This window comes from Equus asinus, chromosome 5 (genome assembly GCF_041296235.1).
Source record: "Equus asinus isolate D_3611 breed Donkey chromosome 5, EquAss-T2T_v2, whole genome shotgun sequence".
Taxonomy (NCBI): domain Eukaryota; kingdom Metazoa; phylum Chordata; class Mammalia; order Perissodactyla; family Equidae; genus Equus; species Equus asinus.
In genome coordinates, this window is record NC_091794.1 from 89,792,033 (window position 1) to 89,810,791 (window position 18,759).

The 18,759-nt window shown below is 48.2% G+C and overlaps 1 protein-coding gene across 5 annotated transcripts; it reads right to left on the reverse strand.

Annotated features, from left to right (window-relative positions):
- Positions 1–1,673: 1,673 nt before the first annotated feature.
- On the reverse strand, positions 1,674–18,432 carry TMEM39B (transmembrane protein 39B). Of its 5 annotated transcripts, none has more exons than XM_070510451.1 (9): positions 18,272–18,432; positions 16,432–16,558; positions 15,703–15,922; positions 15,027–15,110; positions 14,551–14,705; positions 7,891–8,227; positions 6,769–6,956; positions 3,644–3,764; positions 1,674–2,131 (listed from the first exon to the last, which is right to left on the reverse strand). In XM_070510451.1, exons 1-9 carry the CDS (start codon positions 18,273–18,275, stop codon positions 1,889–1,891), a joined length of 1,479 nt encoding a protein of 492 aa, XP_070366552.1. In that variant the 5' UTR covers positions 18,276–18,432; the 3' UTR covers positions 1,674–1,888. The 5 variants fall into 5 exon arrangements, with proteins under 5 accessions (XP_070366552.1, XP_070366553.1, XP_070366555.1 ...); XM_070510452.1 differs by lacking the exon at positions 15,703–15,922 and adding an exon at positions 15,958–16,049 and having other exon boundaries at positions 18,272–18,389; XM_070510454.1 differs by lacking the exons at positions 14,551–14,705; positions 15,027–15,110 and having other exon boundaries at positions 18,272–18,399.
- Between the last annotated feature and the right edge of the window lie 327 nt (positions 18,433–18,759).

Below are 18,759 nucleotides of genomic sequence, written 5' to 3' on the forward strand. Positions count from 1 at the left end.
ACCCAACTCTAGAACTCACGGTCAGGAAAGGAAGCACTATCTTTCTCTCCCTACTGCCACTGCTCAAGGTCAGACCTCTTTATTCTCTCCTGGTCCACTTTGCCTGCCTCCTCACTGGTCTCCTGCCTCCAAGTTCTCCCATTTGCACCCACTATCTCCTTAAAAGCAGAGATCTTATCATATCACCCCTCTGCTCAGCAACTTCCTACTGTCTGCCCTTAGGTAATGCCCAAACATCTCAATCTGACACACAGGCTGGTCCTTACTGGCTTCTTAAGCTACTCCCCGCCAGGCAACCCAGGCTCCAACCATATTTGGGGAACCACTTTTTCCCAAATATGCTCCTATCTTCTTTTGTGCCTTTGCACGTGCTATTCCCTTTGCTTGATATGCAATGCCCTCTCTTCCCTCTTGACCATGGGGTGACCTACTCACTTTCAAGACCCAATTCAACTCTCACCTCCTCAAAAAAGTCTGTCTTTCCAGAGTCGGGGTATCTGTCTTCTCTGCTCCCCAGCGCCCTGGACATACCTTTTCCTCAGCATTTACCACCCTAATTTGCTTACAAGGTTTTCTCTCTCTCCTGGTTGTCTATGGAAGGGACAGTATCTTCTTCATTTTTGTCTCTGTCCCAACACCTGGCACAATGTCTGCCTCAAAAGGGGCACCAAAAACATGGGTTGCAGTGGGTCTGCATGTCCTGTGGCCAACAGGGTTCAGGGAACATGGGCAGACTAGACAAGTGGTTTGACTGTATGGCTTTTCTCCTCTTACTCCTGAGCCCTCTATCTTATGCCCCATAGGAGCCAGGTGGCCCTCCAAGCAGCTTTGTGTTTCCACTCTAGCACTTGGCCTTGCTCACTCACCCTCCCTAGCCTAGAGCCATTGGTCCTCCTTCACTCAGCCCCTGCAGCCCTTTCTAGCCACCCCCCATCCCCAACTTTCCTTATCCTTCCTGCTCTGGGAACCACATTCTGCTTACCCTCCCCCAATACACTATGATGTACCAAATCTCTGTGCTATTGCTCGCACCCTTTTCTCTGCTTAAAGTGCCTTTCCTCCCTCTTGTCCACTTAGGAAGTGGACAACTCAGACTATCCCCTCCTCCAGGAAGTCCACAGAGCATTAAATATTCCCTCCCCTGTAACTGTTACGCCCATCCCAGTGTAGTATGACTTGTTTGTTTCTGTGTCTTGGCATCTTCACCATCTACCATAGCACCTAGGAAAGAGCAGGGTCTCAGCGACTGTATGCTAAGAGAATCAAGACATCACATTCTGCTAGGATAATACTGTCATCTCTCAGAGGGTTTTTTGGCCCAGCTCCACTGCCTAGCTGTGTTATGTTGGGCAAGTCACTATAGCTCTCTGAGCTCCTTCTTCATCTATAGAAGAGAAGTGACAGCACCTACCTCCTAGGAGTATCGTGAAAGTTGGATAAAGACAAGGCCTGCAATACACACAGAGCAGCGTCTGGTACACAGCGAGCACTCAGCTAGCAGCAGCTGTCACTGCTACCATGACCTCAGGTGCCCACTCCTCTCCCCTCCACTGGAGAAGGCAGAGCCCACAGGAGCCCCAGGAGCCACACATGGGGCTTCCCAGTCCAGAATCCCACACATCTGCTCTCTGCCTGACAGGCAGGTTGAAGGGAAAGAAATACAGGACACAGGCTTATTGGGAGTATAAAAATAGGACTTTTTTCTTTTCCTCATAATCACATCAATTATCAAAGAAAGAAACAGTATGTAACAAAAATACAAAGCTCTGGTGGATTTTTTTGTCTTTTTTTGTTTTTGTTTTGCCCCTCACCCATCCCTCCCCAACAGCCCCTTCCCAGGGAGCCCCTGGCCGAAGCCTGGATGCTGTCCCTGGGGTTGCCCTGGGGCTCAGGAGAACCGGTGGTCCAGGTCCCTCTGGGGGCTGGCCGAGTACGAGTAGGCCTTGCCCAATACCAGGCGGTCCCGCAGCAGCTTGAAGAAGGCGTAGTAGTTGCTGAAGAGGATGAGCGCCAGTGAGATGGTCTGGTGCCACTTTTCAGAGGACACTAAGGAGTACAGCTGGTACACAATGACGGCACCCTCGAGCAGCAGCAGGATGTTGAGGATCCGCAAGGGTTTGCTGAAAAAGAACTGCCCAGGAAAGAGTAGGCATGGACTGGAAAGGATGCTCCAGAAACCCGCCTCCTGGATGGGAGCTCTGGGTGGGCCAGGGGAGGGGACAAACTCTTGGGGTCTCATGCAGACTTGGGTGGGGGGGAAGACTTGATAGGATTGGGCATGGACTTTACCACCTCTCTGCCTTTGCTTGTGGTGTTCCTTCTGTCGAGACTACTGCTTCCCACATAAATTGTTTAAGATCCTATTCAACTTCTACCTCCGCCAGGAAGATTTTCTTGAGAGGTCTTATTTGCGCTCTCAAACTTTTTCTGGTCTAAAATCCACATTGTTTTATATGTGGTCCTCCTGGGTACTCTCAGGCCTGAACAAATTAGAATCTTATGACATAGGCATGGAAACTTATTACAGACTCTACAGCCAGAGTCACCCACTACTTCATGTGTCACATCCCCAGCTAGGCCAGAAGCTTCCAGGGGACATAGCAATACCTCATTCTTACCTGGTGTTTACAGGGAAAGGTAGAGTGTAGGAACTCAAGAAGAATTTTCTGATCAGTTCAAAAGAGTAATCAATCTCTAGGGATCTTGATTCTGCAGAGGTCAAGGTACCTAAACCTCAAAAGCTGCTTACAGGATGGGAGGAGAGGTGGCAGGAAATGGGAGTCCAAGAGACCAGTATGCCAGGCTCGGCTCTGCACCTGACAGGCTGCAGGAGCTTGGGGAAGTCCCTTCCCTGTCTGGGCCTCAGGTTTCTCTACTGTGAAATGAAGAGATTAGTGCAGATCAATGATTTCTCAAACTGTGTTCCTTAGAGCCCCAGGTTCTGAGGAGGTCTTTTAGGGGCTATAGAAGTGGTGAGTGGGAAGTGAAGGGAGTTCCAACTCTTTCAAATAGAGCAGTGCCATGAGGTCCTATATATTTTAGTCTATGTCCTATATATTAAAGTCTATATACTTTAGTCTATGACTGTGTTGGAAAAAAGGATTTTGATAGTAAAATAAATAAAATAGAGATCACTAGCCTAGAGGATTTTGAGCAGCCCTTTCATAGTGCTGAGTCCATGAGTCATTGCCATCAGTTCCCAAGTCTCCCAGTAAGGTACCCTTGAACAAGTTAAACTGTGTAAGCCAATTTCAGTACCTGAAAGTAGGGATAGCCCTGGCATTTCTCTCATACACAAGGTTCCATGAAAACTGAATGGGAGGGTGCGTGGGAAGTGCTTACCACAGTGCCTGGCATACTAGAAAGAATGCTGATGGTTATTATTTTCACCACCCAGAACCCCTCCTTTTATTGTATGGTCTTTCCCAGCCAGTGTTTTCAAAGATCTGCTACCACGTGAGCTGCAGTTATGAAGTGATTATTTGTATGGCTGTCCTTGTGCTGCACGTGTGCATTGTCTTCCTTTGGATTTGGGAAATACTGAAAATAGCTTTTTCTTGCTGTGACATCACCTTCCTGCCTCACTGGGCCTCCTGCCCTCTAGATCAGGCCCCACCCATCCTTCCCAGGGGAGGAGACTCACGTGAAACCGGAAGTGGGAGACATCAGAGGGGACGGCCACGTTGTAGTGGCCCACTGCTTTGTAGACGTTCTTGCTGTGCTTCACCAGCACGCCCTGTGGCCACATGCATTCTTCGGTCCACCTGGAGGCACAGCCCAAGAGTGTCCCTTATGCCCAGCTCACCCACAAAAGGGGATACCAGAAGATTAGGCATGGGGTGACCACCAGGGCTCTACTCCCATTTCTCTCACTTAGACACAGTGACTTTCCTTTTCTGGGTCTCAGTTGCCTCCTCTGTAAAATGGGGTAAGAATCATGAGAAATTCACTGCACTGGGAGTCAGAAGGTGTAAGGCTGACATGAATGTCTGAGGGATTGTCAAGGAAACCCTTTTCCTTCTCTGGGGTCATTTTCTTCATCTAGCCTCCAAAAGGTCTCACCTCCAGCCTCCAATCGCCCACCACACAGCTGCCTGAGTGGTCTTTGTAAAATACCAAGCTGAGCCTGACTATTCTCCGACCAAAACCCTTTGAAGGTTTTCCAGCGTCCTTTGGGTCAAGTCCCCAAGGATTTGGCATGGGCTCTGAGGCCCTGTATGCCCTTCCATGACTGCCACCACAGACCTCATGCTGAAGCCATTCAGAACTGTTTCTAGTTCCTCCAGCACACCTTAGTGCCTCGTGTCTCTGCATAAGTTGCTCCCTCCAACTGGACTGCCCTTCCTGATGCCTTATCCTTCTGGCAAGCTCTCTGTCATCTTTCAAAATCCAGGATCCTCCAGAAAGCCTTTCTCCAACTCCCCACAGAGTTCAGCATCCATTAACTCCTCCCTAAATCTCTTGCTACTGGTCCACTTTCCCCAATGTTTTGTCACTTATTTATTTCCCTGTATCCCTCACTAGTCTAGGAGCCCTTGAGGGAAGGGACGGTATCCAATTATCTCTGTGTCCTCAGAGCACACCACAAAGCTTGGCACAGAGAGGCCCCAGCGAGCATGTGAACGAGGTGGTGGGACCAGTGAGCTTTCTTCCAATGTTCTGCAAGATCTCCCAGGAACTCCAAGGATCCTGGGCCAGAGGACTGAGAATCACTGTCTGCAAGAAGCTCAATCTCACACTCCTGCCCTATTGATTCATTCATTTAAAAACAGTTATTGTGTTATACACAACACCACGGGTGAACCTCACAGACAATATGCTGAAGGAAAGAAGCTGGACCCAAGACTATCTACTGTATGATTTCATTCATATAAGTTGTAGAATGGGCAAAACTAATCTATGATGAAACAAAGTGGAAAGGTGGTTGTGGGGGGGGTAGGCAGTGGGGTCATTGGGAAGGGCCATGAGGAAATTTGCAGAGGGGCTGGAAATGTTCTATATTTTGATAGGGGGGTGGGTTACATGGCTGTACACACCTTTAACAAAACGCAAAGAATTGTACATCTTAAGATTTGTGCATTTCACTATATGTAAATTCTACCTTAAAAAAAGACTATGCACAAAAAACAAAAAAAATTGCTGTGGCCCTATGAGAAGCCAGGCATTTTGCCAGGAGTGAGGAGATGACTGAGTGCCTGACAGGCAAGGACCCTGACCTCCAGAAGCCTGAGTCCTGGAATTACAGGCAAGTAACTAAGCAAACACAGCAGAAAGTGTCAGATGCAATGATCATGGGATTGTGGGAGCGTAGGGGAGGTGCACTGAACCCATCCTGGGTGGTCAGGGAAGCGCTCCCAGAGGAAGCAAAGCGCTAAAGGATGAATAGGAATTAATCAGAAAAGAAAGTTGGGAGGGCATTTCAGGCAAAACATGCATCACGTGCAAAAGCCTGGATACAAAAGTGCATTACAGAATTCAAGGATCCAAAGCGGTGTGGTCTGGCGAGAGCAGAGTGTGAGTTGGGGCATGGTAAGAGATGAGGCAGAAAAGGCTGGCAGCACCCAGTTCATCAGCTGGGAAGCCATGTGAAGGAGTCTGGATCTTATCTGTGGACCATGGTGAGCCATGGACAGGTGTATCCTCATATTCAGCTGTGTTCTATCTTTCTACTCTTCCCTCCTCTCAGAGCCTGAGGCTAGGCCAAGCCCCACTTTGGCCCATTGGGCAATACTCATCCCCTGTCCTGGACCACCTGGACAGAGCCTGAGAGGGATCCTGATTGGCATGGAGGGCCAACACCAGGAGGCTTGGCCTCTGTGGCCTCCCTTTGCATCTCTGGGGGCCTACCTCTACAAACCTGTCCTAGGGGCCTCTTCTCTGCCAGGCCTTGTGCTGGGCCCAAGACTCAGATGTGATTCAGAGGTGGTCCCAGCCTTGAGGAGCTTCCAGTCTAATGGGGGAATACAGGCAGGAATATTAGTATAACTGGGTGAAAAGTATGTGATGAAAGGCTGTAGAAAAGCTAGGCACCATGAAGAATGAGCTGGATGGAGGGAGGACAGCCCAGCACCTCAGGGCTCCTGAGCAGGGTGGCTTCTGCCTCTGCTCTGGGTGCAGTGCCATCCTGCAGCTGACCATCTTCGCCCCACTCACCCTAACTATTTGTGTACATGGCTATCACCCACACCAGACTGAACGCCTCAGTCATTTCCTCCCTGTGTTTCTTCTTCCCTGGCCAGGGTTCACCATCAGCTACAACAGTACCATATCCTGTTACCAGACCGATGTTTCTAAGGCACACCTTGGAATGAGTCCCTCCATTGTTCAAAACCCTTCATAGCTGCCCTCTGCCTATAGGTCAAAGTCCAAGCTCCTTGGTATGGATTAGGTAGAAGTAAATGTCTGCTGAAAGAGATGACCTAATGACTGGATGAGTGAGCAGGTGACAGAGGAATGAAGCAATGAATGAATGCATAAGGAAATCAGTCAATGAGTGAATAAATAATAGTCAGAGAATGAGAAAGTCAATGAGTCTATGAATTTACTGCCTGCTCCCCTCCCATCTCTAGAACACTGCAAGTTACTCAAGGACAGGGAATGTGTCCATCTTGGGCCCTGCCATACCCTACTCTGGCCACAAGGCCTATGATACAAGTCATGCTCGATAACTATTTGCTGACTGAATGAATGAGTTGATGAGTGAGGCGAATGATTCCAGACATGGACCAGGAGGGCTGGGGTTGGACAGAGAAGGGCAGGGCCACTTACGGGTGCTGCAGCACGTTGGAGCACAGCGCTGGGTCCACCTTCTGCCAGCAGCCCAGGTGGGCAGCGGCCTTGTGCAGCAGGTCGCAGTAGCTGGCGGGCAGCAGGTGCTGCATGAGGATCACTGAGGTGCTGATGGACACCAGCAGGAAGAGCTCACAGGACCAGCGCTTGTCATAGTAATGTGTGTTCTGGGGGCAGCAGGAGGTGGGTGAGGCCCGGGACGCCATAATGGCCTCACTCCCTCCCCCTTCCCTGATTCTATCTGCCTCGGAGATCAGGAAAGCCCTGAAGAGACTTCAGGGTGGCCTGAAACCAAGGACCAAACACCTAATAAAGAAGGCTTAATCATGGGCTTGGACCTTGTGTCAACTACTCAGTTTTCTTCAAAGAAAAAGTGGTCCCACTGCCCACCGCTTGGAGCCTGTGTGCAGGCTCTGGGGTCCAAGAGACATGAACTCAAATCTTGGCTCTCCTGCTTATTAACTATGAGATTCTGGGTGAGTCATTTCACTTGTCTGTGCTCTAGCTTCCTCATCTGTTAAATGAGGATAGGAGCGACCACCTCTGAGAAGCGTCAGGAGGCTTATAATACTCATGAAAGCTCCAGCACATTGGAGGTGCTCAACAGACATTAAGTCCTCTCAGCCTCCAATCATTTGGTGCGGTCCATCCTTGGAAAAACGTTTCAAGCCTACTGTCAGGTGGGGAGGTACCTTCCCAGAAGGCCATACAAGCTAGAGAGAGGGCACAGGCTTTTGGAGTCACTCAGATCCGGATGAATCCTGGCTTTCCTACTTAATGATAAAGCAGGACACTGTGACATGCCTGTGCCAAAACAGTCGCATTGAAATAATACAGTCACTGCTTTTTGTTATCAAGTATTACGAACAATGCCATGTCCCCGTCATTGGCTGGGTGGCCTTGTGCAGGCCACTTCCTTTCAGTGAGCCTTGTTCTCTCCACTCTAAAATGGAGGCAGTAGTCACTCTAACTCCCAAGAGAACATAAAGGAATCTCATCAAAAACAGTAGAATGGTTTATGTAAGGAGGAGGGCTCTGTGGGGCAGGCAGCAGGGAAGGCCCCAGGGCAGGTCCTTGCCCTCCCTGGGTTGAGCTACGCACCTTCACGAACCAGACAGGCACAAAGGCCACATAATAGGCACTCAGCATGGAGCTGACCAGCACTTCCTTCATGCGCCAGTTGAAGTCCATCTTGAGGAACTCCACCTCGCTGCGGATGAGGCTGGGTGACAGGCAGCAGGCATGGGTGGGCATGGCGTCCGGGCCATACAGCTGCCGCGTGTGCTGTTTCCATGTCTCCCGCAGCGTCAGCAGGTAGTCCCGGCTCCGTGCCAGGCCACTGACTGCCTCTCGGGGACCCACGGAGGCCATGTGGCTGAAAAGGTTTGTCTTGCGGAGGTCACAGTTCAGCTGCAGGAACGGAATGTACATCCCAAACCTGCTGGAGAAGACGGTGGTGAGGGCAGGCCTGCCCATGGGCCAGGATCCCAACCCTCAGCCACTCAGAGAATCTTTTTTCCTCCCTGGGCCTTAGCTCTCTTGGCTGCTCAGAGGGGAGAATTTACCCATCCTTCTATCCATCCATCCTCCCATCCAATGGTCAGTCATTCAACACATGTATTAGCATTGAAGGCATGCCAAGCACTGTGCCAAGCATTGAGATACAGTCAGAAGCAAGAGACAAGCCCCTGCCCTAAAAGTCTCTTGCTGACTAACCGTAATCATAACAGCCCATGTTCACTGGGCACAACTGATGTTCCAGACACTGGACTAAGTGCTCTACATACATTCTCTTCTTTTGTTGCTCCTAAGAACACCATGAGTTAGGTACTGCTACTTTGTGCCCTTTCCAGCTGAGGAAGCTGCGGCTCAGACAGGTCAAGCGGATTCCCAAAGGTTACACAATTAGTAAGGAAGTAAGAGAGCTGGGATTCAAACCCTGAACTGTCTGCTACCAAAGATCAAGATGGATACTCAACAAATACTATGAGTAATTAATTGATTAAAAATGTACACAGTACCACAAAAGAGAGGTGTAACTTGTCAAGGGTGCCGATGCTAGAGGCAGCTCTTTAGTTTGCAGAGGGCAGTGGAACAGTATTTGTGTACCTCGTGTGTGCCAGGCACTGAGATGGGCCCTTGAACAGTACGAGTTCCTTCCCCTGAGCAGCACCCTTAGGTCAGGCCTGGAGCTAATTACTCAAGGGGTGTTTTGAGGGTGTGGCTGGTATCATTTGAGGAGAAAACTAGATGGACTCATAGCTCAGAAGAGTAGGTAATTATAAAAAGCAGGGAAGTGGCAAGCACAGCTCATGGAACATCATAATGAGTGCTCGTTACAGGCATTCTTTGTTTTAGCTTGTGGCCTCTCAATTTCCCAGGTCTCCAACACACAAGTTCAGAAGGGTCCCTGGGCTGCCCCCTGCAGTTAGGGCCAATGAGAATGCTGTTTCTTCATCAACAGTAATTTTCTCTTTTCCTTTTTCCTCAGGTTCCACGAAGGGATATATGAGTGTCCTTGGGCAAGCAATGAACCTCTGTGGGTCTTTGCTTTCTGGTCTATAAAATGGGGATGCTACCATTCTCCTTGGGGTAAGGTTAAGTAAGATACCTTAGAGAACTGTGGTTGAGAGCATAACTTTTGGGGTGACGTAGGCTACGATTAAAATCCTAGCTCTGCCATTTACTAGTGCTGTGATTTAGGGCAAGTTAGCTAACCTCTATGAGCCTCAGTTTCCTTAAGTTATACAGCTTGTATTGATTCTCTAGGCTCTGCCAGGCATTCTGCTAGTGTTTTCATAAATACTCTCTTTTAATTCTTACAACAACCCCCAGCATGGTGTCTGGCCCAGAAGATCAATACAATTTTGTTTAGAAAAGAAAGAGGCCAGTGATTCTGTGGGACAGAAAAGAAGACTGAAATGAGATTCCCAAAACACTCTTCAAGATACCTTGTGGGAATGAGGGGGTGGGGCACCTACATGAACATATAAGGGATTCAGACTCAAACTTAAGGGCAAGTACTTAAGAATCTCCCTGGCTTTGCCTCTAAGGACTGTAGATACAATTAAATTATTTGCTTACAGCAAGTGACTGCTCTGACAGGTCACAAGTTAGAAGCAACTTCACATGCAAGATGGCAGATTCCCTCTCATCCTCTCCACCCAAGATATAACAGTGTAAAAGCAGAAAATAAATCCACATCAAAAAAATGAATGGGAGTCAGAATTATCAGCACACAAGCGATTTTGACAAATTTAGAAAGCAGACAAAAACGGTGACAGATAAGGAAGGAAGCCACCGTCTAGAGCAGCACTATCCAACAAAAATACAATGGGAGTCACATGTAATTTTAAATTTTCTAGTGGCTACCTAAAAAAAGAGATCAAATTAATTTTAATACTCTATTTTACTTAACCCATTATATGCAAAGTATCACCATTTCAACATGTAGTCATTATTTATGCATGAGATGTTTTACGTACTTTCTTTTCTTGTACTAAGTCTTCAGAATCGGGCGTATATTTTAAACTTATAGCACATCTCAATTCAAACCAGCCTATTTCAAATGTTCAATAACAAGAGGCAGCTGGAAGCTAATAAACCAGATGGTACAGGTCTAAAACATGCCATGAGAAGGCCGCGTTGGGGGTAGGAGCTAACCTGCCCAGAGTGACCCAAGAGAGACTCTGGTTTGAAGTAGGTGCATGTGATAGAGGGTAGAAGTGAGAAGCAGGCTGAACAACTGGGATTAAACAAAGGTCTGTATTTACTTATAAGAGTCAGTCCTTTTATTTTCCTACACACCTCTCACAACCCACCCTGAAGGATTCTTCTCTAAAGAAATTGAATAAACTATCTGAGGAGGATTGAAGTCTCTAATGGGGGCATCCTAGAGTAACACCCCTGACCCTTCTGGCCTATGGGGGCCCACAGCCTGACAATTAGCACCTCACTCACTCAGCCTAAAGCAAGCCTGCCAGTCAGTGCGCCCTGCCCATGAACTTAGAATTCCAGTTAAACCTCCCCCTCATGTACACAATGGCACAGGGAAAGAAAATGCACTCAAGCTACTCAGTTCTTCATTCTTCAATATAAATAGACAACCAAAGAAACCAAGTACATTTTAAGAACTAGCAGTATAAAACAGAAAAATTGATCCTAGTGGAAAGACAAAATTGAGGAAACATAAGAGATTTTTAAAACAAGAACAGAATGCTATGAGAAAAGAACAATCAGAAAACAAGAAAGAGGCCTTAGAGATGAAAAATATGATTGCTGAAAAAAATCTCAATAAAAAAGCTGGAAGGTAAAGTTGCGGAAATCTTCCTAAAGGCAAAGTAAGAGAGACAAAAGACAGAGAGAGAAAGAAAGATACAGAAACAGAAAAAGAAAGGGGGGGGGGGAAGGAGAGGGAGAAAGGGAGAGAGATGAAAAATATGAGGGAAAATATAAGAGAAACAGATGACCAATCTATGAAGTCTACCATCTGATGAAGAGAAGTCCCAGGGAGACTAGAAAAAAATCGAAGGGAAGATATCATCAAAGAAATAATAGAAGAAAATCTCCCTGACCTGAAGAAATACCCAAATCTCCAAGTTAAAAAAGTCCTAGAGTACTATAAGATGAATGACAAAAGTTCCACACCAGACACATCCTTGTGAAATTTCAGATAATCAAAAGATAAACAGAATATTCCTAAAAGCTTTCAGAAAGGAAAAAACAAGTCATCTATAAAGTACTTGGAATCAAACTGGTATCAAACTTCTCATTAGAAACACTGGATGCTGGAGACAATGGAGCAATATCTTCAAATTCTGAGAGAATATGAAATTGAACCTAGAAATCTATATTTAGTTGAACCATCAATCAAGTACAAGGGCAGAACAAAGACATTTTTAGACATGCAAGGACTCAGAATGTATATACCTCCCACATACCCATTGTTAAGGAAATTACCTGATAATGTACTCCAGCAAAATAAGGGAGAAAACCAAGAAAGAGGAAGACATGGGATCCAGGAAACAGTGGATCCAACCCAGGAGGGCAGCGAAGGGAAGTCCCAGGCTGAGAGCTGTATAGCAGGCCTAAAGAGCAACCACTCCAGACTGGAGCAGGAGGATGGAGGGCTCCAGGAGGGATGTCTTTGGGGGGGAAAATGGACTCCAGGCAACAGGTAGCATGATTGAGAGGCTGGATAAACTTGAGGATATGTTGAAGGCCCATCATTCTTTTGTCAACAAGAAAAAAGAAAGGCAATTAGAAACTCCAAGAAAAACAAAAAGCTGTATAAGAGCTACAATCTAAATATGAAGCAAACTAAAATGTGGCATGATTTTAAGCAACTGATGGAATGTAAGAAAAGAGAAACCATTTGACCTTGTCACTAGGAACATTCTTTTTTTAAGAGGCCCAAGGTTATTAGTTGGTAACTATAGAGAAGGAATGCACACTACTTGGCCCTGTAGTGAACGATATTTTCATACTCATAATAATATCAAGGCTACTTATTGGTTTTTAATTTTTAGAATTAGCCTTAGACAAAGAATGGAAGACTTAAATGTGGTTATATAGGAGAATGTTAATGTCAAGCTTGACAATATAAAAGTAAGAATACAGCTGCCAGGAAGTGAGGAGGAAGAGGGGAGGAAAAGAGGATGGGTAGGGTTCCTAATATTATCATCTTACATAAAAGGGATTAAGATACCGACTATTGTTGATGAAGTAAAAAATACAGGCATACTCATAGTACTGAAAAAGATAACCAATAAAAAACTAAAAATAACAATAGTTATCAAATACTGGAAACAGTATGGCTGAAAGGGTGAACTAAGTTTTCATCTGTCACTGCAGGGAATCCATGTATGTGTGCGTGTGTGCGTGCATGCCGTGTGTGTGCAGTATGCTTGTATATGCATAGACCATTTATTTCCAGGATATACAAGAAACCAGAAACGTTGGTGGTTACCTCTTAGAAGGGAAACTGGTAGCTGGGAGATAGGAGTCAAGAGGAGCCCTTTTCATTCTATATTCTTTTACACATTTTGAATTTTAACTATGTAAAGCTACTATCCAAGTATAAAATCAATCAATAAATTTTTAAAAAGAATAAACAAAGGTACAAGAATACTGGAATTATAGAGGTAACTGAAAAAACACTTAAAACTGGAAACAGTGAAAGAGATTGCTTTTGAGAAGTGGGACTAAAAATCTGGAGGGTAGGGTTGGAAGCTGTTTTTTATCCTAACCTTTTTAGCACTACTGGATTTGATTTTTTGTGATATACTTGTCTTATATTAATAAAAATTAGTAATAAAAAAGAAAGAAAATATGAACACTGGGTAATGCCTGTATTCAGGGAGAATGGACTCACCAGGAGTAAGCAGAGAGTGTCAAATTAAGATGACTGTTGACAGGTCTAACCAGTACAAACCTTGGAGGGCCATTTGTTAATATCTCTCAAAAATGTAAATGGACATACTTTTCGGTGCAGTAATTCTACTTCTGGGAATCTGACGTACAAAAGTACTGGACAAGTGTGCAAAGATGTATGCAAAAGAATGTTCCCTGCTTCACTGTTTCCAACAGGGAAAAGCTAGGAACAACTCAAAAGTCCACCAACAGAAGACAAAACAAATTGTAAAAAATCTATACAATGGAATATTATGAGGCCATTAAAAAAAACAAGGCAGATCCATATGTATTGCCATGGAAAAATATCCAAGTTATATGATTATGTGACAAATGTAGTAAATTGTATCATGCATAGATTAACCCCACTTTTGTTTTAAAAAAGGATGTGTGTATGTACTTGCACAGAAAAAATTTGGAAGGATATGCTGCAAATAATGGTTCTCTAGAGGACTGAGATTATGTGGGACTTTCATTTTCTATGTTAAAAGCTTCTTTAAAGTTTAATGTTTTTATGTGACACGTGTGTCACTCTTATAATTAAAAACTAGTTAGAACTGAAGCAAGTGTGATGGAGCTCCTCTCATGACTGTACCCTTTCGGTCACGCAAGGCAGAGAGGGAGGAGTGTCCGGCTCTGAAGTTTCCCAGGAAACAGCACTGGCCCAGGCTGAGGAAGTCCGTGAACTACAAAGTCCAGGGGTGGGGAAAGGCCTGTTAATGCCCAGGCAGCCAGGAGCCTGCCCCAGGAACAGCCAGAGTAGATATCTTGCCAAAGCCTTCCCCAATCCTAGGCCAGAAAGGGGCAGTCCTGGGCTCCGCCCAGATTATCTTTCCATCCTCAACAATCTGGGTTCTGGCAAGACGGAGGGAGTGAGCAAAACAGACACTAAGACAGACATATACACATGCACGTGCAGATACACACACAGAAACATGCACTCACGCAGGCGCTTGCATGCACACAGACCTGGGGGAGGCACCATGAGATTACATAAATACCCAGATACACAAAGAGACAGGGAAAGAACCAGAGAGAGAGAAAAGGAAGAGAGAGGGAAGACAAAGCCCGTGCATTGCCCCTCAGCATCGTTCCTTTGGGGTATACACTCAGATCTGAGTCCCATTCTGACTGCCCCCTTGGTGGCACCTTGGGTAAATTATGCCATCTCAGTTTCTGCTCCTGCAAAAGGCGGCTAATCATTCTGATCTCAGGGGGATGCTATCAGACAATTTGAGGCAATATTGTTGCTGCCCTGCCTGTGACTCTTCCAGGTATGGGGGCCTGATGACCCAGCCACACTCAGGGCAGAGGTCAGGAGCCGGGTGCTAGGCAGTGAGGGGTACTCACGGATAGCAGAGGAACAGGAGGTTCAGGAAGGAGTAGGTCCTGAAGAGGTGGATGAGGGAGCGGCACAGACTCCAGCCTGTTGCCGTGAGAACGGTGAAGCGGGTGAGGAACAGCAGGATGGAGCGAAAGAGGGTGACCTTCCCCCTCTGAGAAGCCTGGGTCAGGGCGAGATAGGACGGGATGGGGCCTTGGATGGAGGCCACAGGGGCTGTGCCCAAATCCCACCCAGCATGGCCTATTTCCCACCCAGGGAAATGTGGGGCAACAAGTTGGGCAGAACCTGTCAAGGCGAATCCTTTTCCTCAACACCCAGTAAACTCCAAGAGCTGATAGGATGTGAGTAATGCTCTTCAATCAAGTCCAAAGGGGGCCCCAAGGAAATGCCTCAGGGTTGAAGGGCTGGGTATGTCTCCTTGGCACTCCCAGGGGGAGAGGGGAGTCCCAAAGTTCCCAGTCAGCCTCTAGGACCCAATCACCTCCTTCACGATGGACCCAATGAAGCGGCGGCCCAGAACGATGGTGGTCACCATCAGCAAGTTGAAGTCGATCAGGTGGAAATTCTGTCAGGGGGCAGACGCTAGGGTTCACGTGGGCCCCCTGCCCATAAACAGGCTTTTCTCATACTCACCTCCCCCTGCCCAGTCCTTTCCATAGGGCTTGTCCCCACTGTCTGACCTTTATAGGCCTCTAGCTGAGTCAGGCCAGGAAACTACCTAGAGGAGTGGAACAGGACCCAGGAGGGAAGTGGGACAGTCCCTGGAGATGAGAGAGTGGTGTGTGAACCCTCTTGCTCTGATCACCTGTGTCTCTCTCCCTGAACCTCTCTTTCTGGATGGACATCTTTCCACTCCTTGAAACACTCACATATACCCGTGGTTCATCTCCCCCACAGGATTTAAGACTGCACTCCTTTGGGCAAAACGTGTGTCAGATTCATCTCTGCTACCGTTACAATGCCTAGTGTGGTACTGAGCACATTAGGGGTGAGTGTTCAGGAATCGTCAGTTTTCTGTTCCTTCTACACCTCCCATGGCTAGCAGGAGGCCAAGCATACAGGGCACTTAGTAATCGATGTTAAACTGAAACCAAACGTCATACACACACATACACACACACAAACACACACACGGCTGATCCTAGCTGAGCACCTACCAGGGAGGTGTGGGAGGGTGGGTGGGAGGGAGGATACCACCACACTGTCTTGTAGATGTTGATGTAGTGGACGAAGAGGGCTATGAGCTGGCAGAAGAAGAGCTGTAACTCAAACAGAATGCTGGCCTGGACGGGCAGCTCGGGGATCTTGCAGTGCTGTAGGGGCACGACCGTCTGGGTGGCCAATGGGGGGCTGGAGAGGCCCGTCCCAGAACTGCTCCTGGGGATGGGGAGGGAACAACATCAGGAGCTGACCTGAGAACTCTACCAAGAAGGGCTTCTGGGGCACAGGATTGCAGGGTAGGATCAGAAAAGCAGCTCACGGCAAGGATGGAGTCCTCCTAATCCTGCGGGTCAGACAAAGCAGCTGACACAGGCTTCTCCTATCCCTAACCTTATTCAGGCTTTCCAACATTCCCGAGGAAGGAGAGAATTATTAGGTCCACTTTACAGATGAGGAAAAGGAGGCCCAAAGATGGGAGACAATTTGTCAAAGTCACCAGCAAATTAGGAGCAGAATTGTAACTGGAATCCAAGCCTTTGGGCTTATGACACTATGTCCCACTGCATCTGTCCAAGTGACTACCCTCTGGGTCTTCTCTGCTGCTCAATGACCTCTAAGCCCCCACCCAGCACCTGGGGTATCACATCCTAGAGCCCAGTCAGGTAGAGCTTTGTCCATACTGCCTGTCAGCCCACAGTAAGGGGCAGGAGGGGAAGGTGGTTTACCTGGTGCGGGAACGGACACTGGTGACTGATGCGCTGGAAGTGTGGCTCCCACCAGAGCCTCCTGAGGATCCTGGCTCACAAAGCGGATTTCGACAGTAGGATGTCCTGTTGGGACCTCTTCGTCCTCCTGTGGGACTCGACATAAGGTAGATCCTCAAGCCAGAGGGCATGTATCAAGGATAACAGCAATGATCCTGGCTACCAGTTACCTAGTGTCTCATTTCATCATTTAATGCTCACAGAGACCTATGATCTGGTCCCAGCCTACCTCTTCAACTTCATCTACTGTTCTCTGCCTCACCCCCATGCTTTAGTCATCGTGGCGTTTCTCTCCTTAAACAAACCAAGCTTGCTGCTACCTCTTGCACTTGCTGCATCCTCCATGTGGAGAGCCCTTCCCTGACTGGCATTTTTGAAGTATCTGCACCCATCACTCTCTATCTTATTTTTTTCCCTTATTTCTCTTTTTTCCATAACAGTTCACCCTTGGAATTTACCTTATTCATTTGTTAACATGTTTATTGTCTGTCTTTCCCACTAGAACAGAAGGTCAGTGAGGTCAGTACTCTTATCTGTCTTTTTCACTGTTGTATCCCCTCCCCTGCCACAGTGTTGAGCACAAAGTGCGTGCCCAATAAGTATATGTTGATGAGTGAATGAACTCAGCAATGTAGGTTTTTCACAGATTAGGAAACTGAGTTTACATTGTGTCACAGGCAGTTCGGAAGTCTGGGCCCTGTGCTCTCAGCTCTGATGTGCATTGCCCCATTCCAATACTACAAGTTCCCACAGGCTTACAATTCTGGGCACCCTTGAGACAGCTTTTTCCTCTAGGGCCCTGAGATCCAACTCAATGGCATCCAGGTGTCTTGTGGTCAGGACCCAGGGCCTGAGCACAGGGTCAAGGATGTGGGCTCTGGGACAATGGCTGTGGTTGCGGACCTAAAACTTGGACCTCCAACCTATTTCCCTAGGCTCCCAGGCACCAACCTGCACATAGGTCCTGCACACAGCTCCCAAGTACCATCCTAATCAAAGTCATAGCCTTGTTCATACCTCCTTATGGCAACACCGCAGCCCACACATACACACCCCTTGCCCTAGCTCCTCAGGCTGGAAGCTTTTCACAGACGCCTCCAAAAAGTACTTGTTCAGGAACTGTGCCCCACCAGCTCGTAACCCAGAAGCTCTGTGCATACACTATTATACCTGGCTTAAAAAGCACCCCCCTGCCCACACAGAGACACATGCTTAGTCCAAAAGCTCTGCCCACACCTACTCTCCTCTCTTTAGAAGCTCTGCACCCACATAAAGCCCCTCAGCCCAGAAGCCCCGCCTACACACAACTGTCAGCCCAGAAAACCCGCCCACAAGCCAATAAAAGCTCTCTCTGCCCAGAAGCCCCGCTCCAGAATAGGCTCCCTTAATCTGGAAGATCTTCTTCCCTCCCCATCGCCCCTAGTACAAAGCCCCTACAGCCCAGAAACTTCGCGCCCGCAGAAGTGCCTACAGCCCAGGAGCTCCGCCCTTAGCACTAAGGCCCCGCCCACCGCTAAGCCCGGCCCCCACTTCCAGCCCTGGTCACCGGGTCCTCACCAAAGCCCAAGCCCCTACAAGCCCTCTTCATTTTGGAAGCCCCGCCCATCACACCAATGTCCCGCCCCGACAACAGAGGTCCCACCCCGCAAGACGACAGGAGGGGGCGGGGTCCCTCTGCGCCCCTCATCCCCTCCCCCTCCCCTCGCCGGATCCTGTCCGCGTGGGGGAGCAATTAGCAGCCTGGCCATCCTAACCCCCGCGCCCGCCCGTTCCCCGGCCGAGCCGGACCCGCTCCGCTCACCCATCTCCTCCCCCCGGCGCTCTCCGCTTCGCCGCCGCAGCTCCTGCGGGCAATATGTCGGAGGCGACGGCGGCCGGGAGAGGACTAACCGCCGCAGCCCAGTCCCCGGGTATCAGCTGCGCGCTCCCGCCTCGCCGCCAAATTTGCATACAAGGCGGGCTACAAGCTGGGGGCGCGCTTCTTAAAGGGGCCGCCCGGACCAAGGCGGTGCCGCACGCTCTTTGTCTGGCGGTCCCCTACGCCCTTCCTGCAGCTGCTGCTGAAGAAACCCAAGAGGCAAAGAAACCCACCTCCTGCTCTTCTCTTGCGTGCCTTCTCCCGGCATCTCTTCAGGTCCAAGGGAGGCGACCGGAACGGCCTCTTGTCTCGGTTCCTGCCCGAGATGGACTGTACCCATGAGTGGCCCACAGGTGTCACAAACTCAACGCGTCCCAAATTGGGCTTTCATCTGTCTTCAGTCTTCTTGCTCTTTAGTCCGTACCAGTGAA

What these genes read in the sequence shown, in the direction of transcription:
- TMEM39B (XM_070510451.1), bottom strand. An exon ending in CTCCTGTTCCTCTGCTATCC is followed by an intron (nt 8,228 to 14,550) that starts GTGAGTACCCCT and finishes CTTCTCCAGCAG; the next exon opens with GTTTGGGATGTACATTCCGT. An exon ending in TCTCCCACTTCCGGTTTCAC is followed by an intron (nt 2,132 to 3,643) that starts GTGAGTCTCCTC and finishes TTTCCTGGGCAG; the next exon opens with TTCTTTTTCAGCAAACCCTT.